Source organism: Phyllobates terribilis, unplaced genomic scaffold, assembly GCF_046119375.1.
Source record: "Phyllobates terribilis strain yellow unplaced genomic scaffold, ASM4611937v1 Scaffold_10__3_contigs__length_209671492, whole genome shotgun sequence".
Classification (NCBI taxonomy): Eukaryota; Metazoa; Chordata; class Amphibia; order Anura; family Dendrobatidae; genus Phyllobates; species Phyllobates terribilis.
The window spans coordinates 158,246,605-158,268,996 of NW_027362770.1; the positions used below are offsets into that span (position 1 = coordinate 158,246,605).

The 22,392-nt window shown below is 50.9% G+C and overlaps 1 protein-coding gene across 1 annotated transcript in view; it reads right to left on the reverse strand.

The window, feature by feature from the left end:
* The window catches only part of VWF (von Willebrand factor), a 344,529-nt gene that overhangs the window by 212,484 nt on the left and 109,653 nt on the right, over positions 1-22,392 (reverse strand). Inside the window, exon 17 of the mRNA XM_073649985.1 lies at positions 1,591-1,679. Within this exon, the coding sequence (XP_073506086.1) occupies positions 1,591-1,679 (89 nt within the window). The remainder of the gene's footprint in view (positions 1-1,590; positions 1,680-22,392) is intronic.

Genomic DNA, 22,392 nt, shown 5'->3' on the forward strand with positions numbered 1-22,392 from the left:
CAACCAACATGGCTACGGCATTACAGTGAGTGGCAGGCAATCCCTGCATGTTCATTGGCTCTCTAAAGAGCGCCAAACATGCAGGGAGGGGACCCGAGTTCCCGCCCGAGCAACCCGGAAATACTCGGCGAGCGCCAAGCATCTGGAGCAGTGAGATGCTCGGGCGAGTACCGAGCAGTAGTGAGCATGCTCGCTCATCTCTAATAAAGACCTTCATTTATAAACTGCATTTTGTGTTTACTTGTGTTATCTTTGTCTAATATTTGTTTTGTGATCTCAAACATTTAAGTTTGACAAACATGCAAAAGAATAAGAAATCAGGAACATGGCAAACACTTCTTCACGCCACTGTATATATTGTACAGTGTATAATTTATTTAAATTTGGATTCTTTTATTTATTTTTAGATTTTTTTGTGTTTTTATTAGTTTATATTTGTATCACATTAATTTTTGTTGTAATTATTTATTTATTTAATGTTTTTATTTATTTGACTATTTCCATTTTATCCATTTCCTCAAAGTAGAAAATAAGGCTGAGTGTAAAAAGTATGATTATAGAAAAATATTATGGCTAATGTAATCTGATGACTCACAAACAATTTGAGGAATTCATCATTCCTTCAATAAAAAACTAAAAATAAAAACTCTTTTTGTATCTTGGACAAGCCTTTTTAATTCTCATGTATTGTTCATTGTAGTCTGGTCAATCATTCCTATGGTGACTATTTAAAAAAAGAATCCTGGGAAGCATATGATGGTAACCAGAATATGCCTGTCCAATGATACAGAATTAAAAACACATCAGACTGATTTCCAGTACAATGATTACCATTTATTGAAAACACACATTACATACAATAAAAAATTGACCATTTTTTTTCAATGGTGTCAGAAATCATCAGATTGTACAAAAATCATAAAAAAATAGCAATATGATGTAGGATTGTAAAAAAATGAAACAAAAGGGCCTTAGTGGTTCTAAAAAACAGTGCCATTCATGTCGCTGGCCGTGTCTGGTATTACAGCTCATTCCCATTCCTTTGAACAAAGCTGAGTTGTTATACCGGACATGGTCAGTGAAGATAAGTGATGCTTCTTCTACTCAAAAAAAAATCCTCTTTTATCCAATCTGATATAGCACCATTGAAATGCTGGGGTCAATCAGTAATATCTGTGTTGCTGGACGCAAATTAAAAGGGCCCTAACTGTATGATTTTACCACCAAAACTAGTCTTACGGTTGCATAGGTCCTAGTACAACAATAAAAATGATACCTGTCTTGTAGCAATCGGATGTGCCAGTGCCGAGAAATCAAGCTTTGAATCCACATGCAAATTAGGCCGGAAGTACATTGGAGGGCCTGTCAGTGCATTCATGCACTTCCGGGCTAATTTGCATATGATTTCAAAGCTCAGTTTCTCAGCGCTGTCATATCGGATTACTACAAGACAGGTGTCATTTTTATTGGTGTACTAGAACCTTTACAGCTATAACATTAGTTTCAAAAAGAAAATCCTCCTGATATATTCCCTTTAAGTGTTAGTTCATTCCAAGAACAGGAACAGAATTAGATTACGCAGTCACTCACCTCTGGCCGAATGGCTGAAAAAGGCTTCGGCGTAATAGTCGCCAGGTAGATCATTCATGGTGCAATGCATCAGTCCATTTTCACAGTAACTGGAAATAAGTAGAGATTACATTATATTATATCATTGTACTAATTGGGCTTCAGACGCTCTGGAACTGATCAAATTAGTTCTGCCAATTCTGCACCGCAAATCCACAACAGATTTGCGGCAAGATCTGCTGCTGAATTTTTATACTCCATAGTAGCCAACAGCCCTGAATTTTCAAGAACTGTCCTATTTTTCAAATCTAATCCTAGAAAATTTGTGTCTGAAAATGGGAACTCCCTTTTTTTTAGAATGATTATGTTATTACATGCAAGTATTACTGTGACCACTAGATGACGCTGTCGTACAGCAGTTTTGTACATGGGCTCAGTCATGTTTTTTATCTCAATCATGAATCATCTGGATGCTGTCACTTATTAATAAACAGCCCAGACATATTTGGAGACTCTTAATGATGCCGAAACTTTACTGTTTGCTGTTAAGCAAAAAAGGGAAGAGACATCGGCGACTTTGTGACATTTATTAGCTCCAGAAGACAGAATTCTGCTACAAGAATGAGGAACAAGCACAACAAAGCTTATTTATAGAATGACTAAAAAAAAAAAGTCACGTTGTAAAAACATGACATTACTTATGTTGTACCGATGCTGAATAAAGCATTTATTATGCTCCAGAGCTGCATTTAAAATTCTACAGTTTTTTTTTATCTCAGCAAGCTTGTTGTCAGAAACAAAGTCCTAACAGCACAGCTGAGTGCCAGTATATAATGTATGCACACAGTGACATCACCAGAATAGTGAGTGCAGCTCTGAAGTATAATACAGGATGTAACTCAGGATCAGTAATGTAATGTATGTACACAGTGACTGCACCAGCAGAATAGTGAGTGCAGCTCTGGAGTATAATACAGGATGTAACTCAGGATCAGTAATGTAATGTATGTACACTGACTGCACCAGCAGCATACTGGGTGCAGCTCTGATCAGCTGCTAGTCAGTGTGGTGATTGCGGGTATAGTGGCTGCAGATCCTGCTGTGAGCTCCTGATCTCTGAGAAACCAACACCTCTCCACCTGGGGACCTGCTCTCTCATACCCAGGGAGGGAGCGGGTTTCTGGGATAAGTGAAGGAGCCAAGCCCCAGGCTTCTGCTTCCTGAACCAGGCCGGCTGGGGGCAGAAGAAACCAGCAACCGGCCAGCACATCAGAGGACTCGGGGGTGAGACGCTCCACCAGGAGTCGCAGCAATGTGGCTCCTACTCCCCCCGGGATTGTGGAGACCCCTAGAAGCCGCAAGGCTTCCAGCATGGAGGAAAAGCCTGACAGCGGCGTGCATGATGGCGCTCCTTCCGGAGGAAAGCTGAGTGCTCACGGAGGTGAGGCCGACCTCCCTGAGGGGGAATGGGCGCTGCAGGGACCCCGGGAGTCTGTGTCCACCTATGCCTCCCGGGTCATGAACCACCTCCGTGAGTATGAAGATGCGAGTAAGGTCGTCAGGAGACTTCGGGAGGAGCTGCGCTGCACAAGCGCAAAAGCTGCAGGGGCCTCCAAACCAAGGAAGGCCAAGCTCCAAGCTGAGGTAAAGTTCATCTCCTGGAACTTAGGAAAGCCACCATCAGGGAGCAGAGTGGTCCATTCAAGGAAAAGCTAATAAATGAAGACCGCTACAGAGAAATGGCTGATACCAGAGAGCAAAGGCAGATGGGGCTGCAGCCTGAGAGCCAGGTGGATGATGAGAGTGATGATGACCAGCAGGAAGCCCCACCTGGCAGCCTGCAAAGTCACCCGCAGGCCACGTGCAGCGAGCTCCCTGCAGGACAGGCGACAGTGACATCCGGTCGCAGTTCTGCCGGCTCTGGGGAGGACAGTGACAGCAGCGGCCAGGGAGGGGCGCTAATGGCGGAGATTAAGCTCCTGGAGTCCCCAGTGTGCCTCCAAAACTTCCATCTTGGTGACTGACGATCTACCAGAAGAGGCACCTGGGGGCCACAAAAAGGCAAGGAAGACCAAGCCAAAGCTGCAGGAAGCGGTAAGCTATGTCTATGCCCCCCTCCCTGTACCCCCTGAGTCGGCGGCAGGCTCAGCTCGCTGTATAAGCCCCGTTGCCCAGCCCAGCCCGGGTTCTGCTGTGGATCCGATGCAAAGGCGCGGGGAGATTACAGAGCGCGGTAGTGAGGCGCAGAGCTCCGTCTCTGCTTGTAGTAGCGGGGACGCAGCAGGAGGTGCATCAGCCGAGAGGCTGGACAGTGAGGGCGGCCCGGCGGAAGGCGTTCCATCAGGCCACGATGCTGTGGTGCGCTCCTCAGTGGGAGGGGGGAGCAGCCCGGTGTCGGGGGCAGCTCCGGTAGCCTCGGCACCTCTGAATGCTGTTGCCGCTGATCACTTAGTTGAGGAGCGGCGGCAGTGTGTGGGGGCTGTCGGGGCTGAGCGTTCCGGTCCTCCCACTAAAGTGCTATTTTGTGTTGGCGTCGCTGGTCCGGAAGATCCTGATGCTAAAGGTCAGCGGCGCCTAACAGCAGCTAAAGATCAGCGGGACATTATACCGAATGCCAAACAACGGAAATTACCGACCGATGATGTGGAGGGCACACATAAGACCGGGGGTGAGGTCGCCTCCAGTTCCATGGAGGTGACTGAGCCCCTTGTGCCTGATGCGGAGGTCAAAATGTCATCCGCCATTGTTACTGGTCCAGCAGGAATGAATGTGGTGGTGGGGGTGAATGAGGCTATTTCATTGTCTAGTGGTGTGGTTGCTGGTTTGGTGGAGGGTGAGATGGAGGTGGGTAATGGCGATGCTGTTGGGGCTGATGTGGTCACTGGTCCGGTTGCCCCCCCGGGGGTGGCAACACCTGTCCAGAGTTATGCCAGTGTCACCTCCGGGGCAAATAGGGCATCCTCCTCGTCTCCGGGCTTTGGGGACGGCATGTTGCAACGGCGCCTTCTGGAGGCTTTAAAGAAGGGGGAGAGATCACTAATGGTAGAGGGTCGAGAGGTTGATCTATCCTTCTGGATAGAGAGGCAAGGCCTCGGGGCCTTCCGAGAGCAAAAAGGGGGGGATACAGTGTGGTCCCTCCCAACAGCCGGGCCAGGCAGTGTGCGTAGGAATGTGGTCCGTCTTCGGTGGAGGGGCAGTGATGCATGTCCTCCAAGGTCTAAAGTTGTGGAGCTCCTGCTGAGGATGGGCTTCAAGGCGATTGACATCTACGCCTTGATACATCCCTATTCCACGCCTGAGTTTGATGTCAGCTTTGTTCGGCCGGAGGGGCTTGAGCTCTTCTGGACGAATTATGAAATGGCAAAAAATGAGCCCGGCTGGCGAGACTTTGCCGTTCAGGCAGTGTCTCGCCAAAACCAGATCAAGAAAGTGACCATGATGACTCGTAACGAGTCGCTTTCTTGCTATGACATCATGACGTGGCTTGGTCGGTATGGAGAAGTGGTGGAGATGCCAAAGAAAAACCGCGACGAGTTTGGTATCTGGTCAGGGGCCTGGACGTTTATGGTAAAACTTAGGCGTTCAGGTGGTACGGTTGCCCACATTCCATCGTCTGCCTTCCTGGGTAGGGATCGTATCCTGGTCTTCTACGAGGGGCAACCGAAGCTCTGTCACAGGTGCGGCGACCCCACACACTTCAGTGCAAACTGCACTGTGCATAAATGCGCGTTGTGTGCGGGTGTCGGCCATCTTGCTGCCTCTTGTGTGGAGATTAGGTGCCACCTGTGCGGTGAGTTAGGTCACCCATTCAGCCGTTGTCCTCGCTCCTTCGCTAATGCAGTCGAGACCCCGGTGGGAGAAAGCCGTGAGGCCGATTCTGCTGGGGAGGGGACTAGCAGGGGTGGGGGAGCGGAGGGGCCAGGGAAGAAAAGCAATAAAAAGACGCCTGCCCAGCTGAGGCGTCTAGACAAGCGCACAAAGGAGAGGGAGCGGGGCAAGCTACTGGGGCAGCCCCTGTCCTGGATGCCAGTCTTGCTGCTGAGGCCCCGAGGGATGATGAGTTGGATGAGGAGGTCAGGAGGATCCACAGGGAGGAAACTGCCTCAGACTCAGAATCCTCCCATGAAAGTATGGATGAGGATAATAAGCGGTGGCTAGAGAACAAGCGTAAGCTCGGCACCAAAAAGAAAAAGAAGGGAGATAAAACATCTTCTCCCGCTCTGATCAAGGAAGGTAAAACCGACTCCCCTCTGGTTGGTCTTTCTAACCGGTTCCAAGCCTTTGATAACATCTCTTCCTCTGAGGAGGCTGAGGGTGAGGTTCCGGCTTCAGCGGAGCTTACAGGGGGCGCCGAGTCTCCTTCTCCTGGGGATACAAGGTCCTTGGGGGGAGGGACTGACCCAGAGTCCGGAGACAAGGACGAGAAAAGAAGGAAAAATGCTGGAATGGACACCTCTGTGTCATTAAAGAGGGGAAAGGATTCCTCCTCTGAGGCAGAGGATAAGGGGAGTGGGAAGAGGAAAGCCATCTAACTCAATCACCAATGATGGCGGTACCCACTCCATTGACGCTGGCGTCCATTAATGTCGCCAGCATTAAGTCAAACATGGCTAGATTTGCGGCCTTTGATTTTCTCAGCCGGGTTGAAGCTGACATTTTCTTTTTGCAAGAGACCAGGCTGCCAAATATAGCAGAGGTGTTTATAGCTAAGAGGGAGTGGAGACTCGGGCCCTCCTATTGGTCTCTTGCGGCCGAGCCGTATAGCGGAGTGGCGGTCCTTTTTACCGCACCGGTAGAATGCAGACGGGTTATTGAGTTAGAAATGGGGAGGTGCCTGATATTAGATGTCCTCATGAAGGGACAAGAGCTCCGGCTCATTAACATCTATGGTCCCCAATCTAAGTGGGACCGGAAGTGTCTCTTTACGAGGCTCAAGCCCTACCTTTTTACGAGTCGGCAGGTCGTCTTTGGAGGGGACTTCAACACTGTCACGAGGCCCCGGGATAGAGGAGGTTCCAGAGACAAGCTGACTTATGATAGCGTCGCCCTTAATAGCTAGTGAGGCTCGCCTGATGGATGTCCACATCCGGCACACCCCAGGCCACGAGGGGTTCACCTATCATAGAGGTAACTGTAGGTCCAGGATAGACAGGTTTTATTTAAAGGAGGAAGCCGTCTCTTCAGCAGTATCTGTTGTTGAGGTGGAGTTCTCCGATCACTGTTTGATTTTGTTTTCCCTGAATGTTACAGAGACCCCCCCGGATGGGAAGAGGCTTTTGGAGGCTCAATTCGTCTCTCTTGGAAGAAGCGGAGATAAGACAGTCCTTTGAGGATTTTCTTCAGAGCCAGGTACCCTTACTGGATCTTTGTAGTAGTAAGTCAGAGTGGTGGGAGATGTTTAAGAAAAGGGTAGCGAGATTCTTCCACCAGCTCTCGAGCCTCAGGAGCCTGGACAGGTATCGCCTGTATCAGGGCCTGAGGAGGAAACTCGAGCATCTTGTCTCAACTGGAGGTAGCCGCAAGGAGATCTCCAGAGTGAAATCTTTGCTCATGAGGTGTCAGTATGATAGACACGCATCTTTGGTTTTTGAGAGGGATTACGGGAAGTACCACTCGCCCGACCCTTACATAAACTGCAAGATGTCAGTGAATAGTAAAGTTGTTACAGGACTGGTTGATACTGCGGGGTCCCTGAAAAGATCCAGATCAGGGATCCTGGAGGTCGTCAGATCCTTCTACTCGCACCTCTTGGGGAAGAGGGATCTGGATTGGGATGAGATGTCGGCTTTTCTGGCTGAAGCCGTCCCCGAACCAGGGGTAGACCCCTCTCTTGGTGTTTTGACAGAGATGATCAGGGAAGAGGAAGTTAAGTTGGCGATTGAAGGGCTTGCCCTAAAGAAATCTCCCGGTCCGGATGGCTTAACATCTGTGTAATGCACACGCCCGGGCTGAGTGGCGTGTGCGTGTGTATGTAGTGATTCCACTGTGCCATGAACCGGAGAGTGCCTGGAGGGGCGTAACTAAGTATCTGCCCGATCCGACCAAGGTCGCACGACGGCATACGACACCAGTGCACCAGGGAGGAACCGAGCAGAGGGACCAGGGTCTATTCCAGGTCAGACTCCGGACACGGCTGTTGACCCACACCGGGGAATACAGGAACAGGCAGACTAGAGCGCAGGCTGGGTAGGGTCCAGTACAGACTGGGAGGCAAATACAGAGCCGCAGATGCGGTAAACAGAGTAAAGCGAAACCGCAGGTGCGGTAGACGAGGCTGAGCAGAGCATAACCGCAGACACGGTAGACAAGGCTGAGCAGAGCAGAACCGCAGACACGGTAAACAAGGCTGAGCAGAGCAGAACCGCAGACGCAGTAGACAAGGCTGAGCAGAGCAGAACCGCAGACGCGGTAGACAAGGCTGAGCAGAGCAGAACCGCAGACGCGGTAGACAAGGCTGAGCAGAGCAGAACCGCAGACGCGGTAGACAAGGCTGAGCAGAGCAGAACCGCAGACGCGGTGGACAGGGCTGAGCAAAGTGAAACAGCAGACGCGGTGGACAGGGCTGAGCAAAGCGAAACCGCAGACGCGGTGGACAGGGCTGAGCAAAGCGAAACCGCAGACGCGGTGGACAGGGCTGAGCAAAGCGAAACCGCAAAAGCGGTGGACAGGGCTGAGCAAAGCGAAACCGCAGACGCGGTGGACAGGGCTGAGCAAAGCGAAACCGCAGAAGCGGTGGACAGGGCTGAGCAAAGCGAAACCGCAGAAGCGGTGGACAGGGCTGAGCAAAGCGAAACCGCAGACGCGGTGGACAGGGCTGAGCAAAGCGAAACCGCAGAAGCGGTGGACAGGGCTGAGCAAAGCGAAACCGCAGACGCGGTGGACTGGGCTGAGCAAAGCGAAACCGCAGACGCGGTGGACTGGGCTGAGCAAAGCGAAACCGCAGACGCGGTGGACAGGGCTGAGCAAAGCGAAACCGCAGACGCGGTGGACAGGGCTGAGCAAAGCGAAACCGCAGACGCGGTGGACAGGACTGAGCAAAGCGAAACCGCAGACGCGGTGGACAGGGCTGAGCAAAGCGAAACCGCAGACGCGGTGGACAGGGCTGAGCAAAGCGAAACCGCAGACGCGGTGGACCGGGCTGAGCAAAGCGAAACCGCAGACGCGGTGGACAGGACTGAGCAAAGCGAAACCGCAGACGCGGTGGACAGGGCTGAGCAAAGCGAAACCGCAGACGCTGTGGACAGGGCTGAGCAAAGAGAAACCACAGATGCGGTGGACAGGGCTGAGCAAAGCGAAACCGCAGACGCGGTGGACAGGGCTGAGCAAAGCGAAACCGCAGACGCGGTGGACAGGGCTGAGCAAAGCGTAACCGCAGACGCGGTGGACAGGGCTGAGCAAAGCGAAACCGCAGACATGGTGGACAGGGTTGAGCAAAGCGAAACCGCAGACGCGGTGGACAGGACTGAGCAAAGCAAAACCACAGACGCGGTGGACAGTGCAGAGCGGGCAAGAACCGCCGGAGCGGTAAGCAAGGCAGAGCAGAGGGGACAGGGCTCTGTTCACACGGAACAGACTGGAAGGGAAAGGCAGAACCAGGTACACACAGGATACTTGCAATGAAGTAGCGAGTGGACTCTAAACTCACAAACGGAAGTACAGCGACAACGAGTAGGAGATAGGTACGGGATCAGATTCTGCAGGAAAAGGGAAGGTACGGACATAGAGAAAAACAGGAAACAGGCTAGAAGAGTATTCAGACAAGAACAGACACAGCAGCAAGATACAGGAGCGGGTCTAGGTATGCGGCCCCTAGAAGGCGGAACGAACAGGCTAGGAGCGTGTACACACAGGCCTGGAAATACAGCCTCCAGGATAGGCAGAAGACAACAGGCTAGAAGATAATACAGACAGGACACAGTTCAGACACGGGAACTAATACCGAAGGCAGGAAACATAAACGGGACCTGGCATAACAGTGACCAGAAGCCAACTGACAGAACACAATGCTCAGGCATGGGTTAATTGGAGCACCTGGTTTAAATACCAGGTGACAGACAGCAATAGGCTGAGGACGCACAAGGGGTGTGTCTGCAGCAGGTACAAAAAGCAGGAAGTGATCGGGCGCCGCCCTTAAGCAGCAGAAACAGAAGCAAACAGACAGCATGGAGGGAAGCCAGGCTAGCAGACTGGACTGGAGATCAAGTGCGCGCTCTTGCACAGTGGGAGATGGACCACTATGCAAGGACGCCGCCAGGTATGTTACAATCTGAATTCTATAAGACCTTTAAGGACGCCTTGGTTCCCCTCTTGACTGAGGTATTCAGTGAGTGTTTTTCCTCGGGCACTCTGCCAAAGTCAATGAGGAGGTCTGCCCTGATCATCTTGTCAAAGGGTAAGGACCCATCTTGCATTGAGAATTGGTGTCCCATAGCGCTTCTCAATGCAGACAGGAAGGTTTTGGCAAAGGTGCTGTTTAATCGGCTGGTGAAATTTGCATCCCAGCTCCTTTCGGGAGCCCAGCATTGCTCTGTTCCGGGCCGCAGTACAATTAGTGCTGTACTCTGTGTCCGAGAGGCGGTGGAGCAGGGTAGGGCTGGTCACTGGAAGGGGTACATGCTGTCATTGGACCAAGCAAAAGCGTTTGATCGGGTTACTCATGAGTACCTCTGGTCTGTCCTTCTGAGGTATGGCCTGCCGGGGGGGTTTGTTGATTGGCTTAAGACCTTGTACGCTGGGGCAGAGAGTTTCCCGCTTGTGAACGGTTGGATTGGCAGCTCTTTTGAGGTGGGGTGTGGTGTTCGCCAGGGTTGCCTCTTGAGCCCGCTACTGTACGTGTTTGCGATTCACCCACTTCTTAGGAGGGTGGAGCGTGGACCGTTGGCTGGGATCGGGATGGACCGGGCAGCACCGGAAGCCACTCTGAGAGTGGTGGCGTATGCCGATGACATCACCGTTTTTGTTACCTCTGATGGGGAGGCAGATTGGCTGATGTCAGAGGTAAATCGCTACTCGGAGGCATCCGGGTCTAAGATCAACCGGGATAAGTGTGAGAGTCTCTGGCTGGGAGGAGGAGATCCTGGTTTTGATCTCCCGGACACCCTTCCAGAACCCAAAGTAATCCCCCTGGCCAAGTTCTTGGCATCGAATTTGGCCAGGGGGATTACCCCAAACAAAATTGGGACAGCAGGCTAGAGATTGCCACTCAGAAGGTGAACCAATGGAAGGGTTGGTCTTTGACCCTAAGGGAAAGGGTAAACCTGATCAAAACTTACCTGCTCCCTTTGCTGATCTATCTGGGCAGTGTGTGCATCTTGCCAGAGCCTCTCTGGACTCGGGTCTACAGTTTGTTCTTCCAACTGTTATGGGGGAATAGACTGAACCTGGTCAAGAGGGAGGTTACTTACCATACAAGGAGACTAGGAGGGTTGGGTATGGTCAACCCTGTGGTATTCCTTGTGAATACCTTCATTAAGATCAATATTGCAAACCTCTGGAAAGAGAGGGCTCCTCCGTGGGTATTCTCCTGTAAGGGATGGTTCCAGCCTTTCTTCCAGGAATGGGAGACAGGAGGGCAAGTGAAGGATCTCCGCACACCGCATCGACCTCTCCCGGCTTACGCTACCGTGGTTCTGAAAGTAATTCGCCGGTGGGGTCTGGGAATGTGGGAGGTCAGGACTCTGCCAAGGAAGCTCCTTGACAAAAGGGTTCTGTTGACCCATTTTCAGAGGCCTCTGGCGCTCAGGGATTGCCCAAGAAGGGATCTTGGGGTGGGTCTGCATCTTTTGAATTCTATCAGAATCCCCTCGAAGGTTTGGGACTTGGCTTGGCGCTGCTTCCATGGGAAACTGTGTGTGAGGGACAATCTGAAGTGTAGGAGCTCTGAGGACAGAAACTGTCCTCGGGAGCATTGTGGTACCATGCATGAAAGCATGGACCACTTCCTGCTTCGTTGTCCCTTTAACACAGAGGTGTACAACAGGGTGGGCGTCTCCATTGGCTGGCCCCGACTGGCCGGTCTCTCTTATGCGGAATGGGCCTATGGAGCATTCGGGGACCTGGGTGGTCGGGACCACTGCACCTTATTTCTAGTTAGCGCAGTGGTTAGGTATCACACGTGGAACGCACGGTGCTTAGTATCGACGCAGCGGAAAATCCTCCCAGTGGATGATGTGTTTAGGACCATACTCGGTGACCTGGTGAAGGTGCGTTCTTTGGAGTATGAGAGACTGGGTACACAAAGGGCCGCTCTCCTCTGGAGGGGCTTTTCTTTTAGTGTGCCCTAGTCTGGTCGTCTCCTCTCCTGGTGGTGGGCTGCTACTGACACCATAGATTTTTGTCTTTGATCAGTAGACAGTGATGTAGGGCTGCAGGCACCGAACTTGGGCTTTGTCAGTTGTGGTTATTGTATTGTTTGTTTCTGTATATATTGTATACATGGGTTTGGGTGGAGGTGTTAGGTTGGGTGGAGGGAAAAGGGGGGAGGTGGGTTCATCTTGTGGGACACTGGTTACTTGGGTGAAAGACTGGCACTGCCTGATCTGTCCTATGGACGTTGGATATGGACTGAGGCATGAGGCGCAGGACCAGCTCTCAGGTCAGTGCCGGGGAGGGACTGGTGGGCTCGAGTGTGGGGGGTTTTGTTTTGTCTTGCATATATTTGTATACTAGTATTTATTTTATTTAAAAAAAAAAAAAAAAAAGAATGTATATATTAGTTTGTATATAATTTGTCGGTTATTGTTTATTATATTGTTATTATTTGTTTGGTAACCGCACCAGATGTCATGGTGTAGGTAGTTATTATTGTGTATATATGTATAATATGTGTGTGAGGAGAGAGAGAACGGCTGGACCAGTTCATTACATTGTTTATTTTCTGGTTATTAATTTTGTTATGTTTTTCATTTTTATAATGAAAGATCTACAGGATGTAACTCAGGATCAGTACAGGATCAGTAATGTAATGTAATGTACACAGTGACTGCACAAGCAGAATAGTGAGCGCAGCTCTGGAGTATAATACAGGATGTAACTCAGGATCAGGACAGGATCAGTAATGTAATGTATGTACACAGTGACTGCACCAGCAGAATAGTGAGTGCAGCTCTGGAGTATAATACAGGATGTAACTCAGGATCAGTACAGGATCAGTAATGTAATGTATGTACACAGTGACATCACCAGAATAGTGAGTGCAGCTCTGGAGTATAATACAGGATATAACTCAGGATCAGTACAGGATCAGTAATGATATGTATGTACACAGTGACTGCACCAGCAGAATAGTGAGTGCAGCTCTGGGGTATAATACAGGATGTAACTCAGGATCAGTAATGTAATGTATGTACACAGTGACTGCAACAGCAGAATAGTGAGTGCAGCTCTGGAGTATAATACAGGATGTAACTCAGGATCAGTACAGGATCAGTAATGATATGTATGCACACAGTGACTGCCACCAGCAGAATAGTGAGTGCAGCTCTGGGGTATAATACAGGATGTAACTCAGGATCAGTAATGTAATGTATGTACACAGTGACTGCACCAGCAGAATAGTGAGTGCAGCTCTGGAGTATAATACAGGATGTAACTCAGGATCAGTACAGGATCAGTAATGTACAGTACACACCAAAAGTTTGGACACACCTTCTCATTTAAAGATTTTTCTGTATTTTCATGACTATGAAAATTGTACATTCACACTGAAGGCATCAAAACTATGAATTAACACATGTGGAATTATATACTTAACAAAAAAGTGTGAAACAACTGAAAATATGTCTTATATTCTAGGTTCTTCACAGTAGCCACCTTTTGCTTTGATGACTGCTTTGCACACTCTTGGCATTCTCTTGATGAGCTTCAAGAGGTAGTCACCGGAAATGGTCTTCCAACAATCTTGAAGGAGTTCCCAGAGATGCTTAGCACTTGTTTTGCCTTCACTCTGCGGTCCAGCTCACCCCAAACCATCTCGATTGGGTTCAGGTCTGGTGACTGTGGAGGCCAGGTCATCTGGCGTAGCACCCCATCACTCTCCTTCTTGGTCAAATAGCCCTTACACAGCCTGGAGGTGTGTTTGGGGTCATTGTCCTGTTGAAAAATAAATGATGGTCCAACTAAACGCAAACCGGATGGAATAGCACGCCGCTGCAAGATGCTGTGGTAGCCATGCTGGTTCAGTATGCCTTCAATTTTGAATAAATCCCAAACAGTGTCGCCAGCAAAGCACCCCCACACCATCACACCTCCTCCTCCATGCTTCACGGTGGAAACCAGGCATGTAGAGTCCATCCGTTCACCTTTTCTGCGTCGCACAAAGACACGGTGGTTGAAACCAAAGATCTCAAATTTGGACTCATCAGACCAAAGCACAGATTTCCACTGGTCTAATGTCCATTCCTTGTGTTCTTTAGCCCAAACAAGTCTCTTCTGCTTGTTGCCTGTCCTTAGCAGTGGTTTCCTAGCAGCTATTTTACCATGAAGTTCTGCTGCACAAAGTCTCCTCTTAACAGTTGTTGTAGAGATGTGTCTGCTGCTAGAACTCTGTGTGGCATTGACCTGGTCTCTAATCTGAGGTGCTGTTAACCTGCGATTTCTGAGGCTGGTGACTCGGATAAACTTATCCTCAGAAGCAGAGGTGACTCTTGGTCTTCCTTTCCTGGGGCGGTCCTCATGTGAGCCAGTTTCTTTGTAGCGATTTATGGTTTTTGCAACTGCACTTGGGGACACTTTGAAAGTTTTCCCAATTTTTCGCATTGACTGACCTTCATTTCTTAAAGCAATGATGGCCACTCGTTTTTCTTTACTTAGCTGCTTTTTTCTTGCCATAATACAAATTCTAACAGTCTATTCAGTAGGACTATCAGCTGTGTATCCACCAGACTTCTGCACAACACAACTGATGGTCCCAACCCCATTTTTAAGGCAAGAAATCCCACTTATTAAACCTGACAGGGCACACCTGTGAAGTGAAAACCATTTCCGGTGACTACCTCTTGAAGCTCATCAAGAGAATGCCAAGAGTGTGCAAAGCAGTCATCAAAGCAAAAGGTGGCTACTTTGAAGAACCTAGAATATAAGACAAATTTTCAGTTGTTTCACACTTTTTTGCTAAGTATATAATTCCACATGTGTTAATTCATAGTTTTGATACCTTCAGTGTGAATGTACAATTTTCAAAGTCATGAAAATACAGAAAAATCTTTAAATGAGAAGGTGTGTCCAAACTTTTGGTCTGTACTGTATGTACACAGTGACTGCACCAGCAGAATAGTCAGTGCAGCTCTGGAGTATAATACAGGATCAGTACAGGATCAGTAATGTAATGTATGTACACAGTGACTGTACCAGCAGAATAGTGAGTGCAGCTCTGGAGTATAATACAGGATGTAACTCAGGATCAGTACAGGATCAGTAATGATATGTATGTACACAGTGACTGCACCAGCAGAATAGTGAGTGCTGCTCTGGGGTATAATACAGGATGTAACTCACGATCAGTAATGTAATGTATGTACACAGTGACTGCACCAGCAGAATAGTGAGTGCAGCTCTGGGGTATAATACAGGATGTAACTCAGGATCAGTAATGTAATGTATGTACACAGTGACTGCACCAGCAGAATAGTGAGTGCAGCTCTGGAGTATAATACAGGATCAGTACAGTATCAGTAATGTAATGTATGTAGACAGTGACTGCACCAGCAGAATAGTGAGTGCAGCTCTGGGGTACAATACAGGATGTAACTCAGGATCAGTAATGTAATGTAGGTACACAGTGACTGCACTAGCAGAATAGTGAGCGCAGCTCTGGAGTATAATACAGGATGTAACTCAGGATCTGTACAGGATCAGTAATGTAATGTATGTACACAGTGACTGCACCAGCAGAATAGTGAGCGCAGCTCTGGAGTATAATACAGGATGTAACTCAGGATCAGTACAGGATCAGTAATGTAATGTATGTACACAGTGACTGCACCAGCAGAATAGTGAGTGCAGCTCTGAAGTATAATACAGGATGTAACTCAGGATCAGTACAGGATCAGTAATGTAATGTATGTACACAGTGACTGCACCAGCAGCATACTGGGTGCAGCTCTGATCAGCTGCTAGTCAATGTGGTGATTGCTGGTGTGGTGGCTGCAGATCCTGCTGTGAGCTCCTGAAACCAACACCTCTCCACCTGGGGACCTGCTTTCTCTCTTTCCCAGGGAGGGAGCGGGTTTCTGGGATGAGTGATGGAGCCAAGTCCCAGGCTTCTGCTTCCCGAACCAGGCCGGCGGGGGGCAGAAGAAACCAGCAACCGGCCTGCACATCAGAGGACTCGGGGGTGAGACGCTGCACCAGGAGTCGCAGCAATGTGGCTCCAACTCCCCCCGGGATTGTGGAGACCCCCAGAAGCCGCAAGGCTTCCAGCATGGAGGAAAAGCCTGACAGCGGCGTGCAAGATGGCGCTCCTTCCGGAGGAAAGCCGAGTGCTCACGGAGGTGAGGCCGACCTCCCTGAGGGGGGGTGGGCGATGCAGGGACCCCGGGAGTCTGTGTCCACCTATGCCTCCCGGGTCATGATCCGCCTCCGTGAGTATGAAGATGCCAGTAAGTTCATCAGGAGGCTCCGGGAGGAGCTGCGCTGCACAAGCGCCAAAGCTGCGGGGGCCTCCAAACCAAGGAAGGCAAAACTCCAAGCCGAGGTAAAAAGACTGAGCAGTGAAATTCGACGCCTGGAACTTAGGAAAGCCACCATCAGAGAGCAGAGTGGTCCTTTCAAAGAAAAACTTATAAATGAAGACCGCTTTAGAGAAATGGCTGATACCAGAGAGCAAAGGCAGATAGGACTGAAGCCTGAGGGCCAGGTGGATGATGAGAGTGATGATGACCAGCAGGAAGCCCCACCTGGCAGCCTGCAAAGTCACCCGCAGGCCACGTGCAGCGAGCTCCCTGCAGGACAGGCGACAGTGACATCCGGTCGCAGTTCTGCCGGCTCTGGGGAGGACAGTGACCGCAGCGGCCAGGGAGGGGCGCTAATGGCGGAGGTTAAGCTCCTGGAGTCCCCAGTGTGCCTCCAAAACTTCCATCTTGGTGACGATCTACCAGAAGAGGCACCTGGGGGCCACAAAAAGGCAAAGAAGACCAAGCCAAAGCTGCAGGAAGCGGTAAGCTATGTCTATGCCCCCCTCCCTGTACCCCCTGAGTCGGCGGCAGGCTCAGCTCGCTGTATAAGCCCCGTTGCTCAGCCCAGCCCGGGTTCTGCTGTGGATCCGGTGCAAAGGCGCGGGGAGATTACAGAGCGCGGTAGGCGCAGAGCTCCGTCTCTGCTTGTAGTAGCGGGGACGCAGCAGGAGGTGCATCAGCCGAGAGGCTGGACAGTGAGGGCGGCCCGGCGGCGGGCGTTCCATCAGGCCACGATGCTGTGGTGCGCTCCTCAGTGGGAGGGGGGAGCAGCCCGGTGTCGGGGGCAGCTCCGGTAGCCTCGGCGCCTCTGAATGCTGTTGCCGCTGATCACTTAGTTGAGAAGCGGCGGCAGTGTGAGGGGGCAGTTGGGGCTGAGCATTCCGGTCCTCCCACGAAAGTGCTATTTTGTGTTGGCGTCGCTGGTCCGGAAGATCCTGATGCTAAAGATCAGCGGCGCCTAACTGTAGCTAGAGATCAGCGGCACATTATACCAAATGCCAAACAGCGGAAATTACCGACCGATGATGTGGAGGGCACACATAAGACCGGGGGTGAGGTCGCCTCCAGTTCTATGGACGTGACTGAGCCCCTTGTGCCTGATGCGGAGGTCAAAAGGTCATCCACCATTGTTACTGGTCCAGCAGGAATGAATGTGGTGGTGGAGGTGAATGAGGATAATTCATCGTCTAGTGGTGTGGTTGCTGGTTTGGTGGAGGGTGAGATGGAGGTGGGTAATGGTGATACTGTTGGGGCTAATGTGGTCACTGGTCCGGTTGCCCCCCCGGGGGTGGCAACACCTGTCCAGAGTTATGCCAGTGTCACCTCCGGGGCAAATAGGGCATCCTCCTCGTCTCTGGGCTTTGGGGACGGCATGTTGCAACGGCGCCTTCTGGAGGCTCTAAAGAAGGGGGAGAGATCACTAATGGTAGAGGGTTGAGAGGTTGATCTATCCTTCTGGATAGAGAGGCATGGCCTCGGGGCCTTCAGAGAGCAAAAAGGGGGAGATACAGTGTGGTCCCTCCCAACAGCCGGGCCAGGCAGTGTGCGTAGGAATGTGGTCCGTCGTCGGTGGAGGGGCAGTGATGCATGTCCGCCAAGGTCTAAAGTTGTGGAGCTCCTGCTGAGGATGGGCTTCAAGGCGATTGACATCTACGCCTTGATACATCCCTATTCCATGCCTGAGTTTGATGTCAGCTTTGTTCGGCCGGAGGGGCTTGAGCTCTTCTGGGCGAATTATGAGTTGGCAAAAAATGAGCCCGGCTGGCGAGACTTTGCCGTTCAGGCAGTGTCTCGCCAAAACCAGATCAAGAAAGTGACCGTGATGACTCGTAACGAGTCGCTTTCTTGCTATGACATCATGACGTGGCTTGGTCGATATGGAGAGGTGGTGGAGATGCCAAAGAAAAACCGCGACGAGTTTGGTATCTGGTCAGGGGCCTGGACGTTTATGGTAAAACTTAGGCGTTCAGGTGGTACGGTTGCCCACATTCCATCGTCTGCCTTCCTGGGTAGGGATTATATCCTGGTCTTCTACCAGGGGCAACCGAAGCTCTGTCACAGGTGCGGCGACCCCACACACTTCAGTGCAAACTGCACCGTGCAGAAATGCGCGTTGTGTGGGGGTGTCGGCCATCTTGCCGCCTCTTGTGTGGAGATTAGGTGCCACCTGTGTGGTGAGTTAGGCCACCCATTCAGCCGTTGTCCTCGCTCCTTTGCTAATGCAGTCGAGACCGCGGTGGGAGTAAGCCGTGAGGCCGATTCTGCTGGGGAGGGGACTAGCAGGGGTGGGGGAGCTGAGGGGCCAGGGAAGAAAAGCAATAAAAAGACGCCTGCCCAGCTGAGGCATCTAGACAAGCGCAGACAGGAGAGGGAGCGGGGCGAGCCCCAGACTACCGGGGCAGCCCCTGTCCTGGATGCCAGTGTTGCTGCTGAGGCCCCGAGGGATGATGAGTTGGATGAGGAGGTCAGGAGGATCCACAGGGAGGAAACTGCCTCTGCTTCAGAATCCTCCCATTATGAAAGTATGGATGAGGATAATAAGCGGTGGCTAGAGCACAAGCGTAAGCTCGGCACCAAAAAGAAGAGAAAGAAGGGAGATAAAACATCTTCTCCCGCTCTGACCAAGGTACCTAAGGATGGTAAAACCGACTCCCCTCTAGTTGGTCTTTCTAACCGGTTCCAAGCCCTTGATAACATCTCTTCCTCTGAGGAGGAGGCTGAGGGTGAGGTTCCGGCTTCAGCGGAGCTTACAGGGGGCGCCGAGTCTCCTTCTCCTGGGGATGCAAGGTCCTTGGGGGGAGGGACTGACCCAGAGTCCGGAGACGAGGACGAAAAAAGAAGGAAAAATGTGGGAATGGACACCTCTGTGTCATTAAAGAGGGGGAAGGATTCCTCCTCTGAGGCAAAGGATAAGGGGAGTGGGAAGAAGAAAGCCATCTAACTCAATCACCAATGATGGCGGTACCCACTCCGTTGACGCTGGCGTCCATTAATGTCGCCAGCATTAAGTCAAACATGGCTAGATTTGCGGCCTTTGATTTTCTCAGCCGGGTTGAAGCTGACATTTTCTTTTTGCAAGAGACCAGGCTGCCAAATATGGCAGAGGTGTTTATAGCTAAGAGGGAGTGGAGACTCGGGCCCTCCTATTGGTCTCTTGCGGCCGAGCCGTATAGCGGAGTGGCGGTCCTTTTTACCGCACCGGTAGAATGCCGACGGGTTATTGAGTTAGAAATGGGGAGGTGCCTGATATTAGATGTCCTCATGAAGGGACAAGAGCTTCGGCTCATTAACATCTATGGTCCCCAATCTAAATTGGACCGGAAGTGTCTCTTTATGAGGATCAAGCCCTACCTTTTTACGAGTCGGCAGGTCGTCTTTGGAGGGGACTTCAACACTGTCACGAGGCCCCGGGATAGAGGAGGCTCCAGAGACAAGCTGACTTATGATAGCGTTGCCCTTAATAGTATAGCTAGTGAGGCTCGCCTGGTGGATGTCCACATCCGGCACACCGCAGGCCACGAGGGGTTCACCTATCATAGAGGTAACTGTAGGTCCAGGATAGACAGGTTTTATTTAAAGGAGGAAGCCGTCTCTTCAGCAGTATCTGTTGTTGAGGTGGAGTTTTCCGATCACTGTTTGATTTTGTTTTCCCTGAATGTTACAGAGACCCCCCGGATGGGAAGAGGCTTTTGGAGGCTCAATTCATCTCTATTGGAAGAAGCGGAGATAAGACAGTCCTTTGAGGATTTTCTTCAGAGCCAGGTACCCTTACTGGATCTTTGTAGTAGTAAGTCAGAGTGGTGGGAGATGTTTAAGAAAAGGGTGGCGAGATTCTTCCGCCAGCTCTCGAGCCTCAGGAGCCTGGACAGGTACCGCCTGTATCAGGGCCTGAGGAGGAAACTCGAGCATCTTGTCTCAACTGGAGGTAGCCGCGAGGAGTTCTCCAGAGTGAAATCTTTGCTAATGAGGTGTCAGTATGATAGACACGCATCTTTGGTTTTTGAGAGGGATTACGGGAAGTACCGCTCGCCCGACCCTTATAGAAACTGCAAGATGTCAGTGAATAGTAAAGTTGTTACAGGACTGGTTGACACTGCGGGGTCCCTGAAAAGATCCAGATCAGGGATCCTGGAGGTCGTCAGATCCTTCTACTCGCACCTCTTGGGGAAGAGGGATCTGGATTGGGATGAGATGTCGGTTTTTCTGCCTGAAGCCGTCCCCGAACCAGGGATAGACCCCTCTCTTGGTGTTTTGACAGAGATGATCAGGGAAGAGGAAGTTAAGTTGGCGATTGAAGGGCTTGCCCTAAAGAAATCTCCCGGTCCGGATGGCTTAACATCTGAATTCTATAAGACCTTTAAGGACGCCTTGGTTCCCCTCTTGACTGAGGTATTCAATGAGTGTCTTTCCTCGGGCACTCTGCCAAAGTCAATGAGGAGGTCTGCCCTGATCATCTTGTCAAAGGGTAAGGACCCATCTTGCATTGAGAATTGGCGTCCCATAGCGCTTCTCAATGCAGACAGGAAGGTTTTGGCAAAGGTGCTGTTTAATCGGCTGGTGAAATTTGCACCCCAGCTCCTTTCGGGGGCCCAGCATTGCTCTGTTCCGGGCCGCAGTACAATTAGTGCTGTACTCTGTGTCCGAGAGGCGGTGGAGCAGGGTAGGGCTGGCCACTGGAAGGGGTACATGCTGTCATTGGACCAGGCAAAAGCATTTGATCGGGTTAATCATGAGTACCTCTGGTCTGTCCTTCTGAGGTATGGCCTGCCGGGGGGGTTTGTTGATTGGTTTAAGACCTTGTACTCTGGGGCAGAGAGTTTCCCGCTTGTGAACGGTTGGATTGGCAGCTCTTTTGAGGTTGGGTGTGGTGTTCGCCAGGGTTGTCCCTTGAGCCCGCTACTGTACGTGTTTGCGATTGACCCACTTCTTAGGAGGGTGGAGCGTGGACCGTTGGCTGGGATCGGGATGGACCGGGCAGCACCGGAAGCCACTCTGAGAGTGGTGGCGTATGCCGATGACATCACCGTTTTTGTTTCCTCTGATGGGGAGGCAGAATGGCTGATGTCAGAGGTAAATCGCTACTCGGAGGCATCCGGGTCTAAGATCAACCGGGATAAGTGTGAGAGTCTCTGGCTGTGAGGAGGAGATCCTGGTTTTGATCTCCCGGACACCCTTCCAGAACCCAAAGTCTCTGCAAAAGTTCTTGGCATCGAATTTGGCCAGGGGGATTACCCCAAACAAAATTGGGACAGCAGGCTAGAGATCGCCACTCAGAAGGTGAACCAATGGAAGGGTTGGTCTTTGACCCTAAGGGAAAGGGTAAACCTGATCAAAACTTACCTGCTCCCTTTGCTGATCTATCTGGGCAGTGTGTGCATCTTGCCAGAGCCTCTCTGGACTCGGGTCTACAGTTTGTTCTTTCAACTGTTATGGGGGAATAGACTGAACCTGGTCAAGAGGGAGGTTACTTACCGTACGAGGAGACTAGGAGGGTTGGGTATGGTCAACCCTGTGGTATTCCTTTTAAATACCTTCATTAAGATCAATATTGCAAACCTCTGGAAAGAGAGGGCTCCTCCGTGGGTATTCTCCTGTAAGGGATGGTTTCAGCCTTTCTTCCAGGAATGGGAGACAGGAGGGCAAGTGAAGGATCTCCGCACACCGCATGGACATCTCCCGGCTTACGCTACCGTGGTTCTGAAGGTAATTCGCCGGTGGGGTCTGGGAATGTGGGAGGTCAGGACTCTGCCAAGGAAGCTCCTTGACAAAAGGGTTCTGTTGACCCATTTTCAGAGGCCTCTGGCACTCAGGGATTGCCCAAGTCGGGATCTTGGGGTGGGTCTGCATCTTTTGAATTCTATCAGGATCCCCTCGAAGGTTTGGGACTTGGCTTGGTGCTGCTTCCATGGGAAACTGTGTGTGAGGGACAATCTGAAGTGTAGGAGCTCTGAGGACAGGAACTGTCGGGAGCATTGTGGTACCAAGCTTGAAAACATGGACCACTTCCTGCTTCGTTGTCCCTTTAACACAGAGGTGTACAACAGGGTGGGCGCCTCCATTGGCTGGCCCCGGCTGGCCGGTCTCTCTTATGCGGAATGGGCCTATGGAGCATTCGGGGACCTGGGTGGTCGGGACCGCTGCACCTTATTTC